The sequence below is a fragment of the Carex rostrata genome, chromosome 19 (assembly GCF_964058835.1).
Source record: "Carex rostrata chromosome 19, lpCarRost1.2, whole genome shotgun sequence".
NCBI lineage: Eukaryota > Viridiplantae > Streptophyta > Magnoliopsida > Poales > Cyperaceae > Carex > Carex rostrata.
Genome location: NC_135936.1, coordinates 9565403 through 9589082, shown reverse-complemented (window position 1 = coordinate 9589082; position 23680 = coordinate 9565403). Strand labels below are relative to the sequence as shown.

The 23680-nt window shown below is 35.9% G+C and overlaps 1 protein-coding gene across 2 annotated transcripts; it reads right to left on the bottom strand.

Moving 5' to 3' along the window:
- Positions 1-4641: 4641 nt before the first annotated feature.
- DEG7 (DegP protease 7) lies at positions 4642-14926 on the bottom strand. 2 transcript variants are annotated; one of them, XM_078320840.1, is made up of 24 exons: positions 14519-14926; positions 14299-14433; positions 13860-13918; positions 13643-13679; positions 13412-13537; positions 13117-13206; positions 12879-12944; positions 12730-12786; positions 12566-12631; positions 12092-12199; positions 11613-11693; positions 11450-11499; positions 11154-11319; positions 10232-10723; positions 9493-9675; positions 9278-9380; positions 8188-8358; positions 8009-8088; positions 7131-7247; positions 6732-6962; positions 6032-6247; positions 5742-5899; positions 5522-5633; positions 4642-5207 (listed from the first exon to the last, which is right to left on the bottom strand). In XM_078320840.1, the coding sequence occupies exons 1-24, from the start codon at positions 14816-14818 to the stop codon at positions 5028-5030; spliced, it is 3384 nt and encodes a 1127-aa protein (XP_078176966.1). In that variant the 5' UTR covers positions 14819-14926; the 3' UTR covers positions 4642-5027. The 2 variants fall into 2 exon arrangements, with proteins under 2 accessions (XP_078176966.1, XP_078176967.1); XM_078320841.1 differs by lacking the exon at positions 7131-7247 and having other exon boundaries at positions 14519-14924.
- Between the last annotated feature and the right edge of the window lie 8754 nt (positions 14927-23680).

Below are 23680 nucleotides of genomic sequence, written 5' to 3'. Positions count from 1 at the left end.
GTTCCATCTCGATTCTTTCTCCAGGTCCCTCAGCAGGGAGAGATACATCATCGGAACCGCGTCACCGCTGGAATCCTCGAACATGACAGCACCGCACAAATCCAGCACATATGATCTAGTATACCTGCAATATAAAATAATCAATGTAAATAATTGAGACTGTTGAGCAACTACTAAGTTAATTTAAAGAGTGTAATAGTACCTCCTGACCGCCTCAATGTCATCAATATCAAGATGTATCTGATTCTGGAAGAAGTGAGACCGGAGTGCCTTTAGAGAAATACAGTACCCGGAATAACGAAACTCCTCCTCCTCCCCCTTCTTCTTCTTATATTTCTTCTGTAGAGTCTTCGGATCACACCCTAACAACTCCGGTATCATCCTCTGCAGCTCTGGATGATCTGAGATGCCACCTATGGGGTCGCCATCGATACGTAAACCCCATAAGGCGCTCACATCACCAAGGGTGACTGTCATCTCCCCGACCGGGAGATGAAATGTATGAGTCTCAGGTCGCCATCTCTCCGCTAGACCATGCATCAGAGACACATCGATCTTACTCTGCGGCATGGTGGCAAGCTGGTACAACCCGAGGTTCAAGATGTATCGCTGCATTTCTTTATGGGGAACGAACAGAATCTCAGACTTGCGGTGCCTCACCGTAAGCATGACATCATCCTATATGTATTATCAATTTGTCATACTCAAATCGTGCCATTTTTTAGTAACCCAACAGAATGTCATTTTTTTAAGTATAAAAATCACGTACCTCAAGAGATGCCAATGAGACGCGGTGCTTAACATGATGGGTCCATAGAAGAGGACTAAATGTGTCAGGATCATGCACACCATCTGGAAAATCGGCCTGAGACGATGGATCCGCTCCAGTCGGATCCTCAAAACCCCTGCCAGTCGTATCATCATACGACGACGGGCCCTCTCCAGTCGGATCCACCGAGGACGTGCCAGCTCCACTCGGATCCACAGCATCTGCACCCTCTGTAGGCTCAGCTCATACTCCCCACAGTCTAACTCTAGGCATACTACATTTGCCAAAAAATATTAATCAAAACATACAATTTATATAAATTTTTTTTAATAAGAATTGAATGTAAAAAAGTAAAGCCAAAATAATTGCATGTATATGATTTTCAATAAATCTAAAAAAAGTAAACCCATAATTGTAAGTAAATTGCATGTATATGCATTTTTTTTGTTTACAAAAATTAATTTTGTTGAAAATAAATAAACTTTACCAAAAAAAAAAGCATATACAATTCTGGGTTTACTTTTTGGGTGTATATGCAATTTGTTTACAAAATTAATTTTGCATGTACATGCATTTTTTTTGTAAACAAATAAACTTTACAGAAAACAAAATTAATTTTTAAACAAAAAAAAATGCATATACATGCAATTTACTTACAATTCTGGGTTTACTTTTTTTAGATTTATTGATTTCATATACATGCAATTTATTTACATGCAACTATTTTGGCTTTACTTTTTTTAGATTTATTGAAAATCACTGTTTTTGCATGGTCCACAATTTTGATATACATGCAATTCTTTGAAATTTTAAACCGCACAAAATATTTGCAGACCTAAATTTTAAAATTAAAAAAAATGAGATATACATGCAATTTACTTACAATAAAAAATATACTTCAAAATAATTAGTTTTACTTCAAATCTTTTGTATTGATATATACATGTTTTTCATGAACTAACACAAAAATAGTTTTCAAAAAATAAATATGCATATTTTTAAATCATAAACCGAAAAACTAAATTCTTAAACAGTTCAACCATTTGAACCATAAATTATAACCCTAAATTGAACCATAAACCCTAAATTTTTAGGTAATTCACAATTCACAATTCACAAACATAAACCCTAAATTTAACTATAAACCCTAAATTTTAAAAAAATTTACAATTCACAACTATAAACCCTAAATTGAACCATATGACATTCAAGCAATTTTACCATAAATCATAATCTTAAATTCAAGCAATTGAACCAATTCAAGTAATTGAACCAATTCAAGCAATTCAAGCATCAAATTCAAGCAATCAAGTAATTCAACCATCTAATTCAAGCATCCAATTCAAGCATGTCATTGCCACAATTCAAGCATCCAATCGAACCAATTTGACCAATTCAATCAATTCAACTAATTACTCACATTTAATCCTAAACATCGAATCGAACCAAACTGAATCACATTACACCATTTAATCGCATTTAACCCAAACCCTAAACCCTAATCGAATCAAAAAAAGATAACTCACTTGTTCGATCGAGAGAGAAGCTAATCGAGGCGCGAGGCAGTGATGAGCGTGGTGCGAGGTAGCGAGGGGTCAACCGGCAGGGCTTCCTTCTTCTTTTTTTCTCTTTTTTTTGGGTTTTTCGGTGTTGGATGAAGGCAGAGAGGATGGGGAAGAAGGGGCTCACGGGTTATAACTTGGGCAGTGGGGCGCCCGTCCCTGGGGCGCTTCATATGGCATATGGGGCGCCAGTCCCTGTGGCGCCTCACATGTGGTATGGGCCGCCCGCCCCTGTGGCGCCTCACGTGATATTTGGGCCGCCCGAAGCCCAGGCGGTCAGGGCATATTTAAAAAAAAAATTGAGGACAGGGGCATTTGTAAAATTTTGAATTTTTTTAGGGATATTAATAAAAATGGCTGATCATCGGTTGATGCGTGAATAGGTTTTTTTTTTTATATATATTTGGCTAATTATGTTTCCCTTTTCAGATGCACTAATGCTGAATGTTTCTCAATTTGAGGACTTATTTCTGGTTTGCTTTGCTATAGTATTGATTCAACGATGCAATGCTCATTATCAAATATATTTTATGAGAGAAAATTGTTTCTCCATGTGTTAGGTTTGACGATTGAGGCCAATTTAAGATATGAAGGAACTTATTATAGGAAAGAACACAATATTTGAAAATAAAATCCTGCAAATAATGTGCGAATTGATTTCACCAATATTCTTGGATACTGGGTTGAACAAATCTTCTTTGAAGGTGAGAGATCAAAACATGCAAGTATCCATTGCCAGAAGAATGATTAAATAATTTGATTATTTGCTTAGCTATAGATCCATTTTACACATTATTCAGTCTGTCGGCATGATCATAAAACGGCAAGGATATCATAGCAAACTACTTGAAGTTGTTTCAGCTTTTCAATTATAGTTTCTTAAACATGGCTCGACAAAATAAAAATTCCATCATCGTTGAGGTTATTGTTAGTTTGTTCAGCATGTCTACCATTCCCTTTATCAAGGTTAGAGGGACAGAACCGAATCCTCTGCCCCCAAAGTCGCTGCGTGTGAGTCCGAGGTGGACCTCCAATTCAAAAATTAAAAGTGACCGGTCCCCTTTAACAATAACCGGCCCAACATGTAGTGACTGAGGGAGAGGATTCGGAGTCTAGAGGGACACCATAAAAATAAATTGTGTACCCCTTTCATGAGAACATTTGAAGTATGAAAAACTTTTGCTTTTCCCCCCTTCACGAGTACATTTGAAGTACTGTTAGAATTTGATATAAAGATAACTGCAAGTATGCAAAACTTTTGCTTTTCCCCTTTCACGAGTACATTTGAAGAACTACTGTTAGAATTTGATATAAAGATAAACTGCAAGTATGCAAAACTTTTACTTTTCGAGTTTGTGTAAAGACAACTGCATGGGAGTCTTGTCAATATCTACCAGTTGGCTTAGCTACCACACAATAGTTTTGATCACACAAAAACAACCATAGTTTTGCTCCACCAAAAAAAAGAACAATTATATTACTCCCCCACATTCCATCTCCCCACCATCCCCCCATTTCAAATTATTTTTATCTCATTTCAATCTCGTTCACATATTTCACAATATATGAAAAATTTTGCGAATCTAAAATCACAAACATTTTCTACGTAATTTTCTCTTTCAAATGAGATCCATGATGACATACTTTCGGACAAGTTATTACAGAAGTATTTATCCCTCATCGTGCAAGTATTTATACCTACACAGACATATGAAAGTATTACTATCAATTATTATAAGTATTTATACTGATATATGAAAGTATTAATATCAAGTATTATAAGTATTTATACTGATATATGAAAGTATTAATATCATGTATTATAAGTATTTATACTGACATATGAAAGTATTAATATCAAGTATTATAAGTATTATATGCAAAAAAATACTTTCAAGTATAGGTATAAATACTTGCACGATGAGGGATAAATACTTCTGTTACGACTTGCTCGAAAGTATACCATCATGAATCTCATTTGAAAGAGAAAATTACGTAAAAAACGTTCGTGGTTTTAGATTCGCAAAATTTCTCATAGATCGTGAGAAATATGAACGAAATTGAAATGAGATAAAAAAAAAACCACCTCTAAAAATGTGCATGGTCTCCCATGTGATTTGAGATTCCCCCCACCCTCCATGAAAAAAATGTGCATGATTCCCTAAATACTTTCGTTCTTCGAGATAAATACTTCTGTACGTAAGTATTAATACCTTATGAAAAAAAATGACAGCTGGAGTTTTTTGGCATTTTGTGCGGGGTTAATTGCAGGGTTGGTTTTGCGGAGTTAATTATCACTGTCCCAAAAAAAAAGTATCTGAAAGAGTAACTCTTTTGTTTTTTTTTCTGCAACCTCGTTGCATTGAAGAGGTGAGTCATGCTTCCTATGCAGCATTACTCACGGAACCTTTTATTCAACACTGGTGCTCATTAATTGTTGATATAAATGCACCTAATAATTTAACAACAATTGGAGTCAGTTACTATGATCGGTATAGGTAATACTACCCGCCACTAAAACCAACACAACCCCCCCCCCCCCCCCCCGCCCCCCCCCCAAAAAAAAAAAAAAAAAAAAAAAAAAACCAATCCACAGACACACCAAACCTACACCCCGAACCGAACCACCTGGGGAAAGAACTTCCATTCTTTTATAACTGAATTCTACAAGGGAAAAAATATTTTGGGTGTACAGATCATTCTAAAATGGCAGAATTCAATGATTTGATAATTCTTCGGCGCCACATGGCATTCTCTGGATCAAACCTAAGCTCCCAGGTTGGCCAGTAATGCAGATCTTGTTTGAGAGTTAGTACACGAGGCTTCCCATTTAAATGTACTGTACGCACTCTCACAAATTCACTATGCTCCAAACCCTAATTTCAGTTTAAAAAAAAAAAAGGGTGACATGTGAGAACTTATATTCCTACAAGCAAATCACATGTAAGAAATCTTCTGATTTCTTTAATTAACTAAACTACCCCTTCTCTCAACCTTGCTCATGTAGATAGATACAAGTGGCAATTTTAGTTTCCTCCTAAAACCGAGGAAGCACAGGGCTCCCAGAGCAAACCTTTCATGGCTAATAGTAAAAACAAATATAAACTTTATTGTTTTGTATATTTCTTTTTTTTTTTGGTTGGACATTATACATGCGATATTTCATTCTCTTTTTGCAAATTTAGTGCACCTGGGCCACTTGAATGAAGGTCTCTAAATCAGGAGTTGGCTTGCCATTAACTTCGACTATCCACTGAAGAGCATAAAGGCCATATCTATGCACCGGGCTCCCTTGGCACCATCTATACATAACATCAGAACTAACTTTAGTACAGAACAAATAAATAATCGAGTACCAATTGTTGTGTAATTGTAACTTCCCTTGGAATGCTGTAACAATAATTGTATACCTTGCCACATAGACACCATGGCCTTCTTCAGGAAGAAACCCTAGGGCTCTGACAGATGGATGCGGATCCTGAATTATGCAACCACACCAATTCACCATTCTTGTGGTGCCATTGCCATCTCTTATGTCGGTACCAACTACTATATCCATCTCCTTTCCCTGCTCATTTAACAAGCCAACATATCATCATAATCATTGAAATTATTATTATTGATACTATTGTTTTTTAAATAAAAAATAAATTCAGAATTTCATAAATCATAACCATTGTTTATAGAGAAAAATTCCAACCTGTCGAAAGATTGTCATACTTAGTGATCCATCATGACCGCTGGTCCTGTCCAGCTCTTGACAAGCACTTTCAATATCACGAAAATGTGTGATTGGTTCTTTGTTAATAGCAAGAACCATGTCACCTTGTTCTAGAAGGTTTTCAGCCTTGGATCCAGCCAAACACCCTTTGACTCTTAACACTTGCCTTCTAACTGGATCCTTCTTAGCTAGAGCCTGGTTAGAAACAAACAAAAGCATTTGTGATGTAAAATGTTACCATTTTGGTCAGTACAAGCAGATACTGAATCTCTCTATTACAGCATCAATTAATGATTTGAGGCTAAATTGGCACCCTAAACCCTAAATTGGCACCACATTTGATGTTTAGTTTCCAAATTGGGATATCCTATGACATAATTTTCAAACAAACAGAAGACAAGAAATGCCAAAAGCAAAATTAAAGAATTATCAAAATAGATTCCTGGTTTTGAGTATAGGAATTTGTGCCATCCTAACAATTAGGGCAAACCATTAAGAGGAAAATGTTGCTTTGCAACTTCTAGGCAACCCCTCTAAAAGAAGTTTCAACTCCATTTTGTTTTCTTTTTTTACTTTTTGAGTATCTATCTATTGCTGATTCCAGGAGGATTCCCTTCTATTCTCAACCCCAGAAAAGAAGGCCCTTTCCTTTCTCATTAGAAAACAAAGAGTACATTACCTGCACCCAAGCATCAGGTAAACCAAAACTTCTAGCCTTAGAAAGCAAAGTAGGATAAAGCTCGGCCTCTAGGAGTCTGACAAGTGGCATTGGCCTCTTCACACCATTTATTAAGAGAGGGGGGCCGTTGGATCCTCCAGTAATTATTTTATCAAGCACTTGGCTAATGGCACAAATCGGAATACCTCTCACAAATTGATGGTCCTCCGACGAACTGCATCCATACTTCAACTGCACATGCCAATTTGTAAAGTTAAAATGCTTTTAATTTGCTTTTAGGAAAGCACTTTCTACATATAAATTATGAAATTATGGGTGAAAAAAATTCTATCAACTGATAGAAAACAAGAAATAAGAAATCAAGGCTCCGAGCAGGGTTTTTGGTCTGGGATATGGTACCCTTCTGGCGCTATCTGGAAGCGAATTTTTTTCTACCATCACTTTAGTTGCAAGATCGTTTGTTTCTCTTCTTCTCAGCTTCTTCATCTTCTTTGAGGATGCAGATTTTCTTCGAATCTGCTCGAGAATGATTGTATTTACTCCTAAATGTTTGAAACCTTTATCGCCAGAATTTGTAAAGAATGAAGGAATGAAGTCAGCTCAAATCTGAACTCAACGATTGCAAGTTTAAGACAAGCTCTGAAATTAAACTCTGCCTCGAAAAAGGAGATGTTGGGATCAAACTTGCAGCTAACTCTCCAATCATTCCTAGCCTAATGCTTGCTTTCTCCATAGTAGCATAGAAAAGAGTGCATATTGAGAATTTCTTCTGTAGATTGGATATATAACATTGTATTATTTGTAGATGGGTCTTCCCTTTGGTCTACAGGAAAGAGATAGCTGACAGTAGTGGGAAATACTCTTTTTCGATGGATAATGGATTTTAACTATTAATTGATATATGGAGCATCACATGTAGACAGATCTTAGTGAAGCTGCTTTTTTGCTCTTTGTTGGAACCTACTCTTTAAAATCTCTTTGCAATATAGTTTGAATATTAGAAAGTTCAATTTTCATGGGATCCCAAAATTTTTCCATTCCAAGAAGAGCAACTTAAAAACAATTCTCTTTGGACATTAAATGCGTTAAAGTACATGATATCACAAGTAAAGAATGAAATCTCATTCTCAATTCTACAAGAATTTACAAAAAATCTCCATAAAGGATTGATTTTGTAGGTTTCAAAATGCTAGTCATAATGAATAACTGGTATAAGGTTTACCAGCACTTAATTATTGCACAGAGTCAACAGAATTGTAAGAAATGTGAATAAGTACCTGTGTCGAAAAACTGGCCCATAATGCCTGAACTCTCCCTTGTTCATCAGTCAGAATGCCAGAGAACGTACTTCCAAAATCTACAGTTAAGATGCTAGATTAGTACATGTATAACACCAGTGTAATAGCCCAAGAGAAACACCTAAAATTTATTAGAAAAGAAGCAAAGGTTAACTTACCAGTATCAAGTTCAATCACCTCCATGTTCATGGCACGAAAGCGAGGGCTGTCAGCCGAACCAATATTTACTGCTGCTGAAGGATTGGTAATGATTGATTTTCGAGAAGTGGCCTGAAGGCTCCGGCTTAATCCCACAAGAAAAACTGAGTCTCCTCTCCTCAAAGCAGGCTCTATAATAATGACGTTCCAGAATTTAAGACAATGAAGTTTACAAAGAAAATAATAAGTATGAATCAATAGGGATGCAATTGCTAGTCCATCTAACTTATATGAAATATATGTTGTAGCATACAACATATTATATTGAGTGTGTAATGGTTTCAGTAACCAAATCTGTGTGAACTCTCCCACTTTTCTCACAAAATATATATATATATATATATGAGGTAGGCTAATATACAATCGATTGTTCCTGAGGTTCCATACAACCAAGTCATTTTCCAATTTTTAAAGTCCAAATGATCGATCCAAACCGTTCATCTTGTTCTCCATATTAATATGTGCTTAGATACCAAATTTTACATTTTTCTGAATTGTTTTACTATTTATTAAGCCACTTTAAAAATCGTTAATCCAACGGTAACTTCTGGTTTTACTGTTTTGTTAAGCCACCGTTGGATCAGCGGTTTTCAAAGTGGCTTAATAAATAGTAAAAAAATTCAGAAAAATGTAAAATTTGGTCTCCAAGCACATATTAATATGGAGAACAAGATGAACGGTTTGGATCGATCATTTGGACTTTAAAAATAAGAAAATGACTTGGTTGTACGGAACCTCAGGAACAATCAATTGTATATTAGCCTACCTCTATATATATATATATTATATTTGAGTTTATGGTGAGAAACAATTAGCAACATACCACATAAAATGAGGTTTTAGTTATATTTTTTTCAAAAAAAATTATTGTTTTGGCTCAACTGTTAGAAAGTAAAATTCCAGCAAAGCACCAACCCAGAAAGATTTCAGCTTCAAGCACTAAAGCAAGGATAATATACAAAATACATACATATGAGCTCTTATTTTATTATTACTACTATTGTTTATTATTATTATATTTTATTATATTTTTTGTTAGGTGGTGCTAACCAGGAAGAAGCTTAGCAGCTCGAACAATGGAAGCACCAGCACCAAGAGCAGAAGGATCATAGGCAACCAATGCATAATTATGGACTGGATGTAGGAAAACAACCTAGAACACAGGAAAGAAAATACACTTCAATCAAGGTTAATTTTCAGGTTCTAACATGAAATTTATATTTTTAACAATCCATGTTGATTCCTTATTGTCAACTCAATTTTACCTCAGCAGGAATTTCAATAGGATAAGCTGCAAAAGACAGCATTACATCAGAAATAAACACAGCAACTGTATTTCTGTCGACAGCAACCAAGCCGAGGTTCTCCGAGTGGTGTACTATAACACCTGTGCCAAAGAAATGTTGCGAATGCACACCGTCAAGCATGCATGATTGTGGCACATGAACCTAGACGTTCAAAAATCACACATAAGCCCAAACAAAAATTATCCACCACGACACACATGAATGTAACATTTATTTGATGTATATTTTGAAAGTTCTCTGGCATTCTCACTTATAACCAAGGGAGAGTTCAATAGGCCAATTTTTTAACACAGGTACTGTCACATACTTACTATTCAACCTTGTTGCCTGTGTACAAGGATTAGAAGCAGGTGAAATCTATACCATTTGGCATTTGTCATGACAAGCTCTTTCAATCTCACAAAAGCAAACCAAAACAGTGAAAGAGTTCATGAAGTACCAGGTATATATATAAATGGCATGACCAGGATACCAATAAAAATTGAACTCATGCATAGAACTCGATTAAACAGCCAAAAGAAGGAACTGAGAAGCAATTATTTAACCCCAATTCAACCAATATACAAAAGTACTGAATATGAACATGACAATTCATTATGGAAATACTATTAACCTCATGAAACTACCTAGCATGCCTGGAAACATTTCTTATTTTAGTTAACTGCAAAAATCTAATAATACAGAAATAAAGCCTTACCTCGAACATTACAAGTGCTGGCTCAATAACTTGCTCAGCCAAAGATGCATTACTCGGTGCTGTCCCAATCACATGTGACATATCCTCGGTTGTACCATCCATACTTGCATATTCCTGGTCCATATTTCGATCTGGAACACCATCAGACAAAACACTCCCTTCACCCATTGAAGTGTCCTCTTCTACCTTCCGCCTTTTTTGTTCTGAACTCAAATCATCACCATCAAGAAGGCTTTCTCCATCAGTTTGCATTTTGACACAGCCGTCAGCCAGGACTTCTATACCAGTTTGATAGTGGTGGTCCATTAGACCTGGTTCACCTGTGTTTGAGCATGAGTCAATCTGACCTTGACTGGTGTGAAGAGGTGACGATATCATAGGCGAGGATGACTGAATTGCAGGTTTGCTGGTCCACAAGCCTGTTATACCATCTCTGGTGTATATCTGGGGAGGTGCATACCATTCATGCCGGTCTATAGTCACCAAGACAGACTACAAAAAGAACGTGACATCTTAGCTTTTATTTTCAAAATTATACAGGAGGGAGGTATACTAAAAATAATACATGCAACATTGGTAAGGACTAATATTTCTGGTATTTGAAGATTGCAACAGACAACTATACACTAAAATATCAGAAACAATGTATGTGAAACACAAAATAACTAACCTAATTTTTTCAAAGAAGATGGACCAATCTCACTTGACTAGTCATTGTGAATTTCGGTTGCATTTTTGGTTCCATTTGCTTGAGTTAAGATGATGAGTGTAGGAACAAAAATTGGCCATAAAACGTCAATAGTAGCAAACAAACCTTTTCATCACCATAGCTAGTTTCAATGTTTTTTACAATTCAAATTGTTTTGTGTGGCTTGCAAATACAATAAATTCGGGATAACTTTGGAATACTCAAAAGACGTACCTTGTTTCGATGCCGATCAGAGTAGCTCATGTACTCAAGGGGGACCCGAGCCCCTCTAGACAGTTTTGAGAGAACTGAGATAAAATCATCTAGCTTTTCAATCACTTCACCTGCAAACTTCTTTATTATGGCGTGGCGTGGCACAGAAGCGCGAGAGAGCATATACCTGGCAATGCAAGTGAATACAATATAAATCTCAATATGGCATATAACTTCAAATTACAGAGAAATCATAATGCAAAACTAGCACAAATTCAGTAGGTCTCAAAGGAAGTTATTTGCTTAACCATGCTTACCCTTGTTCAGCAACGTAAACAAGGCCACACTTGAAACAGAAATTTCGAGCCTGAAATTGGATGAAAGTATTTATTAAGGAAAAATTAATATATACAAATCACCAAAAAGTTGATACAGTAAATAAAGCTTGCTAGACAAAGTAGTACTCAACGACTTTAGCACCTGCTGGTATGAGAGAGAGTGAATAACAGCACCACTGATTTCCAAGAAGGAATTTGGGGTTATAGAATGCAAGTCCTGAATCTGCAAAATTTTCCAAAAGACGTATACAAAAGCAGTTATGTAAGTGAGTAGTGGGGAAAAAGACAAAAGGTGTGATAAAGAAAATAAGAGAAATAATTGACAATCTAGCAATATACATCAAATCAATCCAAAAACACCTCAAAACAAAGAAGTAACAAGTTATAAATATGTTATTGGAAATAAAGATATCATGGGTAATTAAATACAAACTGTTGAAAAGTTCAAATTGCTCAATGACCAGTAAAACATTACCAAATCTTATTATTTTCTATACATGTGATATATATAAATATGTACATTACAGAAAATACTGGATTTCAAATTAAAACTCAATTCATCACAATTGTCAAGATTTGTCAAGTTAACTAATCAGTGGATCTTAACCAAAGTATAATTACCTTTAATTGCACTGTTAAAGGAGCTCCTCCTCTTTCAATTTGCAGCTCTATGTCCTTATCAACACTGTCATCAAGTAAGGTCTCCAATTTAAGAAATTGAGTCATGACCTGCATAAAAAGTGTAAGCTAGGGTTTAATCTGTACACTGACATTTTTTGTAGCTCCCAATTTAAAGAGGCAAATAAAAAGGATTCAGTTATAGTACTTCATTTTCCACAGAACTTCAGTTAGGACAATGTACAAATCAAATAATAAACCAAGCCTGGAATGAGCACTTACTAGTAAAGTTTTAGTTGGCTTAATTTACTAAATCAGTTGCTAGGTGATGCTTGAAGAATTGTTCAATACAGAACAAAAGGATAAAAACAAATAAAACTATAACTATAACTTAAATTTGAATAATTAGCAAGCTAGATATTCAAATGAATGTAACAGAATAATAAAAAATAAAATAGTTAGTAAAATAGCACTCACTTCCCCATTTGCTCGTACTAATATATCACCAGGTTGTAGATGTTTATGTGCTGGACCACCTGGCACCTACAAACATAGGTTTCACCAAAACACATTCAACATTCCGAGAAATTACACACCAGAAGAATACCAACTCAAAAATAGAACCAAACATAATCACTTACCACAGAATCAACCACCAGCATCCCTGTCTCACTTTGAGGAGAAACTAGGCGCACAGTCTAAAAGGGAAAACATAAAATATATATTAAAAGGGGACTGAGAATGATGATGATGATAATAATAACAGAAACATATAATATGTAAAGAGTACTTGTTCCGTTTCATTCTGAAGACCAAGTCGCCGTGTCTCATCAAATCCTTTATGCAAAAAGGTGACCTAACAAAAGGACATCAATTTCACCATTATATTGAGAAAAACCTTTATGAAAATCATCCGGCTTGGCACTTATCAAAACCAGCTCACCAAGTATACCAAACTGCATTTTGGCACAATAAAAGCAGCAACTAATTAGGCCATTACAAGTCAAGAATTTGTGAATAAAGCAAACCTGAAGGGTACCACGAGGAACAGAAACAGAATCAGGCTTGCTTCCAAATGTTTCCCAGCTTTCTTGTATCACGTTTAGCGCTCTGACAACCTTTTTGTAAGGTTTTAGAAAAGCACGAGGAAGAAAAAACCACAACAGAACAGACACAGTCAAAATGAATTTTTTTTTTTTTAATCAAAGCAATGCAATCCTTTATAAGTCCCCTATGAAGAGAAATATTTCCCCCCTCTTGCAGTATTTGTTTTGGCATTAAGTAAGATGTAAGACATATATCAAGGAGAGAGAAGAACATTACTCGCTCCAAGGGAAGAAAGAAGGCAGAAGCACTGGACGATTTGCTACCCGCATTTAATGCTACTGCTCTGCCTTTGCAATCCACCACAGGTGATCCGCTTGATCCACCTTTCGTACCAGATGCTGCCTGTTGAAGGGTTTTCAGAAAAAAAGAATCAGCAAGGAAATGACATATTAACAGTTTATTCATTGGTGCAATGCACGAAACTATGTTTTGGGCAAACTTCATTACCTGCATGTAGAATGTGTTGAAGTCGTTATATCCGTCCCTGCAACCAATAAAAACAAATCAGAGACTCAATTTGACAAGAAGAGGAAAATTGTACTTGAAAAGTCAGTATTTTATAGTTTAAAAGTAAATTACAATTCCAACAGAAATAAAATACAATTACACCAACAAGCTCTACATTTTGCAATTAACACAGGATTATCTGGAACAAAAGGAATACTTTTTGTAGTGTGGTGCCTCCCTGTCGAGACGAGCTAGTGTTCCAGCCAAAATAGAGACCTGCATTCAACAAGACACAATATTCATGAAAGGTAATTATACCAAATCAAGCAAACTATTAGGTGTATAATGGAAAAGAAAGTTGGAACATTTTTTTGTTTTGGCCTGCAGGTTTGCTTGTACAATTTGATTGGGAAGTGAGTGAGTTCACCTGGCAACATCTCTGTGCCAGCAAGAAAACTGAGTTATTATCTATTGATATAATACAGCTTAGTTCTGATTGATGCTTTGGTATGCTTTGGTGTTGATACTCATTCATACCTTGAAAAGGTTTGGGATGGCAATCCTTTTCAAGGTAGTCAACTGTCACATCTTTGTAAGATAACATCTGAATTATGAATCAAGATTTGCAAGAAGGTCTTGAGAAACAATATGTTCACCTTTTCTCCACTGTCATTCCCTACAACACGAATCTCAAGACCGACACAAGCAGCTTCAGGCGCAAGATGGATCTCTTCATACTTTAAAAATTTAACTGCTCCAGGATCATAGCGAAAGAACCCAAAATCATGCACCTATATTTTTAAGCATAACATCATGAATCATTACAAGGAAAAGATAAGAAAAATTGTTTGTTTAAAAAAAAATTGAGTAACTTACAGGGTCTCTATATATGGGGTGTACTGAAATCTCCTCCCGATTGACAAACATGGCCTCAGCAACAACGGGACCAGGTTTTACAACATGGCGATTGGTGAGAATTATCCCTCTTTGTTTATCAACAACAAATCCAGTGGCATAGCTGGCTCCAGCTTGCTCGGTATCAAAGGCTCTGGGAGCGGTCGTACGGAGCACCACCACAGCCGGGACCACCGCAGCCAGCGCCTTCCGCCAGTCCTCCGCCGTGGCCACAGCTACGGCTCCTCCAGCCGCCGCCTCTATCTCAGCAATCTCCTCCATATTTTATCGAGTAGGTGTTGGAATTAGTGCTACTGCTGATCAAGGTTCAGGGTTTTGGTGGAGATTGGATTGGACTGGATGAACTCAAAAGGAAGTTTGGCCTCTTTGTTTTGTTCTGTTTTGTTTTGGGACCAGACTAGACTAGACTATGGAACTTAACTACTATATATCAAGCTAGCGTATTGGGTCATCCCTAGCTTAGGCTCATGCTCCTACAGTCCTAGTAGAGTAGTACGAGAACAAGTTGAATTATTGCGCAAACAAAAAACGTGTACGATTATATGAATTACCCCCAAATTGTTAAACAGCAATGTTAAATATGATTTCTATATTATATTAAAATGTGTTTGGACAATAAATTTTTTATTTTTTTTTATTTTGTGATATGTATTTAGATAGATATAAAATCAATGGGTTTTGGATGGTTCATAAATAATAATAATTTTGTATGTCTAAAAAAAATAAAAGTTTTAAAATATATACAAATTTAATTATCTCTAAATACATTTTAATACGTAGATCATGTTGAGTGGTTCGAATCAATTGTTTGAAAATGAAAATAAGAATGTGAGACACAAGTGAGGTGGAGAAACATGAGGCATTCGAATTATGCTTTGACATTCGTATCAGGTTGAAACGAACGGCTCAGATCACATTCTACACAGTAAGGTATTTGTACTGGATCTGGATTTGTTGCCCAATAATGGGTTTATGAAAAAGAATATGAGCTGTGCAAGCTTGTGAGGAGCCAGATAACTGACTGGCGATTCTATTTTTTTATTTTATTTTATTTCTTTTGAAACCATTATTATAAATTTGGGAAAAAATATTTTATGCCACCCCAAAATTTGAAAATTACCAAATTGCCACCTCAAAACTTGAAATTATCAAATTGCCACTCTAAAATGCCTAAAATTATCAAATTGCCCTCTTTATACAGCTAGTATATGATTAAAATTATTTTGAAAAGTAATGTATAAAAAAAACGTAATTTCGTATTTTCAATTTTACCCTTCCTTCAATTAACAAAGAAAACATGAAATTTGGTTCTCCAGTCCCTCTCTCTCCCTCCTGTACCCAAGTACCCTTCTCCTTCTGTTTCTCTCGCTGAGCACAACAACGAAGGTGGAAACCCTCGTTGAGCACCCCTCTATCGTCTCGTTGAGCAGTACAACGAAGGTGCAAACCCTAGCCCCGAGCACCCCGCCACGGAGCCTCCCTCCTCTGCCCGCCTGTCTCTCCTCCACCTGCCATTGATTTCACTGTCTATGTGGTGCTTCTGATATCTCGGTGCTTGCTGAATTTTGGTGTGACGGCTGAGAAACAAGGTGCTTCTTTGGTGCCGACCATTTTCCACCTCCCTCTCTGTTGCTTGCTATTTCGGGTAATTGTTTCAAACTCGACTCTAAATTGTCGATCTTGTGTCTTGATTGAGAGCTTTGACTTGTTGAGATTGGTTGCCGAGTTGTTGATTTTCCCAGAAGCAACGAGGTTTCCTTGTTTCCTTGTTGCGGCATTACCTCCCTGTGTTGACCATTGATGCCATGTACTGTTATGTTGCTAGTCAGTACCTAGGTGCTGTCTTGATCTGATCTGAATTGGGTATTCCCTCTCTTTTTCGGATGCCTTGTTGAGTTGTGTAAGATGCACTTACCCCTGAAAAATTGAGATTTAGAATGGTGCAAATTACCCTCTCTGATTTGTACCATTGCTGTCCCAAATTGCTCTCTATGATTGTGTTAAATTAGTTGGTGCTTACACATTACTTGATCTCTATTTCTGATTCTGTGTGTATTCTAATGGCTTACCAATAACTGCAATAGTTTGACGGTTATGTCACTATATGACCAACCTGAGTTAGAACTTTACTCAAGTAATTGCAGATAATGAACTTTTTATTTGGATTATAGATAATGAACTTTTTTTATTTAATTGCAGTGGAATCATAGTTACAATTTCTTCATGTGGGAGGAGGAGTACAAGGAATTTCTTCACGAATTAGGAATTGTGAAACAACGGAGTGATGTCGATCATGTGGTATCAGACATTTGTAGAAATGAAGCTCGATATGATATTGAGATGGGAGAATGGAAGGAACATAACTCTCGTCTTGTTAAATTAATGGAGCAAATTAAATTTCTCATTGCTATTTGTGTTGATCGGTGTTTTAATTGTAATGATATGCAAGTAGTGTTGATGTTTGGATGTTAGCTATACTTTTAGGGTTTCGTTTGCTTTTTAGGGTAATGCTTTAATTTTAGCTACCTTGTTTAATTTTGGCTACCTTATCCCACTTTATGTTTTAATGTTAATATCATTGCTCACTGAGCTTAGTACCTATGTACCTTTTATGTTTTAATGTTAGTATCAAGCTCACTATTTTTATGGTTAGATGCCTGAAAGATCACATACTTAATGAAGTTGATCTCTTCTTGATTTGTTGATTTGAGAATAATATAACTGTCATAGTTGAGCAGAGCATTACAAACAGAAAAAACAAGCTCAGAAACTATCCAACCTATATTTGCAAAGCAACTCAAGAATTAAACATTGGGTATGTAAACCGGATGCAGCTAGCATGGTTTCTGTTGAGATTTCTTTGAAAATTTGAAGGAACCAAGATGCAGCTAACATGCCTTTAGATTTCATAAACTAGAAAAATCATACCCAAACAAACAGGACCATTTTTAACATACACATGATAAAAATTAAAAGCAAGCAGTATAAAATAATAAACAAATGTGCTTGATTCAATTGCATGATTAAAATAATAAAGCAAAGAATAGTACCATTTTCCTCATAGTGACCACAAGCAAAGCAAAAATATTTGCAAAACTTGCATGATTAAACGATCTGAAATATACATAACAGAGAACAATGATAAACATGAGAAATATACCAAAAGCTTGTAAAACAACATTCTCAGACAATAGCATTCTCAGACAATAGCATTTTCAGACAATAGCATTCTAACAAAATAGAAACACAACAAAATACCAATCTCAACCCACTTTCAACCTACTCTTGGTGTCTCAACCCTTGTTCTCTTTCTACAAATACTTGTTGGTTTAATCACCAAATGTGTAACTAAATTACTCTTTATCTTTTTAGCTCAAGTAAATCACTTCATTCCAATTTACTCAAAACTGGAAACCTAACATTTTGAATCGGACATTGGTAATTTTATCTGCTACAAAAATTCATATTACAAGCATACCTAGTTGAAACTATGTCATTCCCAGTTGGTGACAAATAGGCTGAATGCACGGCTCTATTGTGTGATACTTCCCTAATAGACTTCAGCTTGTCTTTATCTATACATCTCAAGTCCCATGTTCGCACAAAGCTATCTGATGAGAGACAAGCAGGCGGAGGAAGGAGGCTCCGTGGCGGGGTGCTCGGGGCTAGGGTTTGCACCTTCGTTGTACTACTCAGCGAGACGATAGAGGGTGCTCAACGAGGGTTTCCACCCTCGTTGTTGTGCTCAGCGAGATAAAAAGAGAGAGCGAGAGAAACAAAAGAAGGGTGCTTGGGTACGGGAGGGAGAGAGAGGGACTGGAGAACCCAATTTCATGTTTTCTCTGTTAATTGAAGGAAGGGTAAAATTGGAAATACGAAATTACGTTTTTTTATACAGTACTTTTCAAAATAATTTTATTCATATATATATACCAGCTGTATAAAGAGGACAATTTGATAATGTTAGACATTTTAGAGTGGCAATTTGATAATTTCAAGTTTTGAGATGGCAATTTGGTAATTTTCAAGTTTTGAGGTGGCATAAAAAAAATTTCCCTATAAATTTTGGTGACCAAGGCAAGGTAAGGCAAGCCAAGATGCAAGGAATTTAATAACGGTGGAGCTCAGTTGAGCCAGGCTGTGCAAACTACAATTACAAAGCCTGTGGAGTGGAATGGGCAGGCGTCTTATTGCTTGCCCATAGGCGGATTAGTTGTTTATTTATTTTTTTAAAATGCAAGTGCTCATGTCCCTGTCCTGTGGGTTAGCTACTGACACACAAATATACCCCTTAAAATCTTTGAAATTATATGTTTTCTCTCTAAAATTCATAATATCATATTTACCCTTCTACATGCAAAAAATAAATTCAATATATTTAACTTTTTTGTGTTTGGATGATTAATGAGAGAAAATAAATTCAATATATTTACCCTTGTGAATATATGAAATTTCTAAGTCAGATTAATTCTATACAAAACGTTATAATGTTTATGAAAATCATTGTCATGTTTCATTTTCAATTATGTACATTGTAAAAATTTGAAGTTTCTAAGTATGTCATTCACATACAAAATGTTATAATGTTTTCAGAAAACGTTATAACATTTCAGAATCATATACGAGAAAATACTTGTGAAAATTTAAAATTTTCTAAGTCATATTATTTATGTATAAATCATTGTAACGTTTCTGAAAATCGTTGGTAACGTTTCATTCTCAAATATGTACAGAAACCTGTGAAAATTCGAAGTTTCTAAGTATGTCATTCACACACAAAATGTTATAACATTTCCATAAAACATTGTAACGTTTCAGAATCATATACAAGAAAATACTTGTGAAAATTTAAAATTTTCAAGTCTGATTATCTATGTACAAAATGATGTAACGTTTATGGAAATCATTGTAATGATTCTTGCCAATTCGTATGAAAATTCTGAATCTCTGTCTAAAATGTTATAACGTTTCTGAAAACATTGTAACGATTCAAATAATTAATGCATCTGAAACTTAGCCAAATTTATGAGTTCATTCTTGGACAAAAATGTTATAACGTTTTATATATATTCTTAGACTCCTGACAAGGTTAAATTTCTGACATTAATATTAATTTAAAACGTGGTAACATTTTATAAACGTTGGTAACGTTTTATAAACGTTGGTAATGTTTTAAGTCAATTTCTCAAATCCTGAGAATTAGAATTTTTGGCAAAATGATCGTTTGGAGTCAGTGCAAAACGTTACGCAACATTTTACAATCGTTGGTAACATTTTGAGTAAAACAGGCATAAATTGGGAAAAACGTTGGTAACGTTTTACAAACATCTGTAACGTTTTAGGTGAAAAGGGCTTATATTCAAATCTGACCCGTCCCTTCCTCTTTCTCTCCTTCACGCCTTCTCAGATCTCTTTTTCTCTCTACTTTGCCACTCTCTCTATCTCTCTCTCACTACTCCGGCCAAGATACTCCACCATTTCAAGAGTTCTTTAGCCCATTCTTCTCTCATCTTTTCTCTCTACCCGAATTTTCTCTCAAAATCTCCATTCTCTCTTTCTTATCTTTCATCTCCAAAACCCTAGCCAAAATCCTACGCTCAAATCCGGCGATCCGACCGTTCAATCGACGATCTGGCTTCACCACTGTGCTTCTAGTGCCAATCTCTTCTCGGATTTGTACTTCTTCCGTTAATTGGTAAAATATGAAACTTCTTTCTATTTCAATGGCACCAAAGAAAGTTTGTGCTTCCCGTGATAGTACCAGTAAATCAAAGAGATCTTGAACTGAATCTGGTCAAAGTAATGGTGATTTGAATCGGGTCAAAGTAGTGGTGATTCGATACAACCCGATTTTAGAATGAACCGAACCAACAAATACCTATTCCAGAATGTAGAGGCATATGACAATTTCATGGGTTTATTTCATTCAAGGCAAATTACGGATTGTCATTACTTTGATAAGTTCACTATCAATCATTGGAGTTGGGACCCGTTTTCTAAGGTGTTGTGAGTCATATACCGAAATTCTTATCCGTACCTTCTATGCAAACCTCAACTTCTCCGATAACCCATTCCTTTTATCCTCATACGTGGGTGGGAAAAAATTACACTCACTCTTGAGAAGGTTGCCAATTGGCTTGATGTGCCGAATGATGGTGAAGAGACCTACCTTTTAAGGAGTTGGACCACTTTGGCCATTGATATCGCTGATCACTACAAGAATTGGTTTGATCATAACAATAGGGGTGGGGCACCTCTATATGTATCATCTCTTCCATCCCTACACCGGTTGCTTTTTACCTTCATCAACAACATCCTTATCCCTAAAGCAACCCTCAAAACCAACATTGAGTGGGGTTCCATGTACTACCTTCGTCATTGATGTCCATGAATATGTATACTTTTGCCTGGGTTTTATATCAATAACTTGACCAATTTTCATAAATTTAGGTTAATTTAATTTAGTTTAGTGAAGAATTATACCACGAATCAAGTTACTGCCAAAGTCTATTTAAATTTTAGAAAATGGAGCAAATTATAGATCTTCTCGCAAGCTTTCTGAAAAGTGGTAGAACACTGAAAACGGAGTTACGGATAATGAGTTATGCTCATTTGAAGTTTTGCTCACAGCATAAACAGAGGCAGGACGCGGGTCGCGCAAAAAGCACACAGGGCGGCTGCGCATATATGGAAATTCCAGTTTTCGACATCTTTTCGTATTTTGATCATATCTTGGTCATACGAACTCCGTTTTAGGCAAATAAAAACTTACTGGAAAGAGGAAAATGAGATCTACAATTCTAGAAAGGTTATAAATCAGAATTTATAATGTGCAAATCACAAAAATCAGTTTAGAGAGGCATCAGCTGAATTTATTGCCATATTTCATGAGATCTTGATTGATTCACCTTCCATCCTTGATTGCTTGCTCCCCAAGTCACAAAATAGCTATAAATAAGGGGGAGGCAGTAGGAGGAAGCGATATCTCTCCTCTTTGGAAGCGATCTTTACACAACCACCATTATTCTCCACTTTGTTTCGAGGGTTTGGAAGGAGGAGGCTCGGCAGAAAGCTTGTCTTCATTGGGTTTTATCATTTCATTATGAACTCTGTTTTCATCACTTGTTTTATTTGATTTTTGATCATGTCTGAGTAGTTTATTTAGTTTCTAGAGTTAAGATGTAGTTGGATACTCTGTTTCATATGCAGGTTGTTTGAATCTGTGTTGATATTTGTGTTTATTTTGTTTGAGTATTATTTTAATTGTTTTGTCGAGCTTGATTGAATGATTCTTGTTGTCTACTGTTAGATGCTGTACACATCTTTCTAGTAATTTGGCCTTGATGTTTCTTTCAACCAGACTAAGTACATGAGGTGGGTTTTAGAGCTGTAAGGCGAAACCAAATAGTAACCGAGAGGTGAAACTTTTCATCCATCGAGAGATGGTGGATACCTTTAGTAAACCAAACAAATAACTTAGGTTGAATACTGTAGACGAGAGTTTAGAGTCGAAAACCTAAGAATGTAAAATTGCATCTCTGTTACCAAGTTTATTAAGCCAACAAACGAAAGTTGAGGTTTAGGAACATTAGGTACGATCAGTAGAACCTTATACAAAGAAACAATGCAGAAACAAAACCATGCTGTGTTCACTCGAGGTCTGACGCGGGTCGCGTTAGAAACCAAGAGGCAGAGTTGAAGATGAAATCTGAAACCCTGAAAACGCTTTCTTTTTATTGATAAAAACTAATTTTTACTTTCTGTCATTTAATTCTTACAATTGAACTTAGAAAATTAAACAAACAAAACTAACATTTTCACACTTCTAGTACCTAATTAAATCAAGTAGAGTCCAGTTTAAATCTGAACCGTCCCTGTGATCAATACCCGACAATATACTACGTGATAGGATTGTGCACTTGCAATCTGACTCAAAAGTGTATTTAAGATTTAAAAGGTACAGTTCACTGTACTGAAACTTTGTAGCATACTTTTGTGTGAACAGTCATCTTATCCAATTGGATGACAAACAGTTCAATATACCGTTTATAGTCCTTAAAGACATGAGGAGTTCCTACATAAACAAAGTGTCTCGGTTGCTCTGCGCACATCTCATTTGCAAGATAATTCGCCTAAATGGGATTATCATTCCCGAGGACCAACAACTCATCATACCGATAAATTTGGTTGACCTACTACCCAAATTGGGTTGGACTCTCTCTTACTCAAACTCGGATTTACCAATTTACAAACCCGATAAATAGGATATAAATGATTGGATAAATAAGGAAGATGTCTTACCAAATCAATACTGGGATCGAAATGACATGGAACAAGAGAACTCGAAACAAGAACCACCGGTATAAGCCCTACCGGTCTATGAATCCCAACCTCAAGCTATGCCTCAAGTGGGTCAATTCATTCCACCACAAGGTCTCAATGAGCAAATGATGTGATTATGTCAACAAATGCATGTTCACCGGGTGGAGACCCAACAAGAATTTCGTGATCTCAAGAAGGGACAAAAACAAATACGATCACAAGTGCTATGAAACTCATGGGCCATTAAAGTGCTTGATAAGGCTCAATCAAGCCTCTCGGCCCGATTCGTAAAGCAATACGGTCCTTCATGTAGCCCGGCAGCTCCACCGCAACAAGACGCTAATGTTACAGAAAATGTTCAAGAAGAGGAGATTGTTGAGGAAAAAGAGAATCCCAATGAGGAAGAGATCCAAAATGATGAAAATGAAGAAGAGGAGGTCAATGAAGAAGATGAGGGCAATCGAGACGACGACGTTTAGTTATATCGAATTCTCTTTAATTTCTCAAACTAAAACTTTACTAATTTGGTTGCTATGAACTTATTTCTCTCATGCATATTTAATTTGGACTTGTTTAATTTGCTTGAATTGTTTAAGTTGAATTGTAGCTTGAATTGATTTTATTTGCTTTCTTGTTAAATTTATGAATTGTGGATTATTTTTAGGGGTTAAAATGCAAAATTGTCGAATGCTTGCATGTTTATGTTTTGATATGTGAAATATGTTGTTGAATTGCATGTGTATTAGATAATTAGGTTTAATTCTAAGTGATGCATGAATTGAATTGTTATATGTGTGTGTG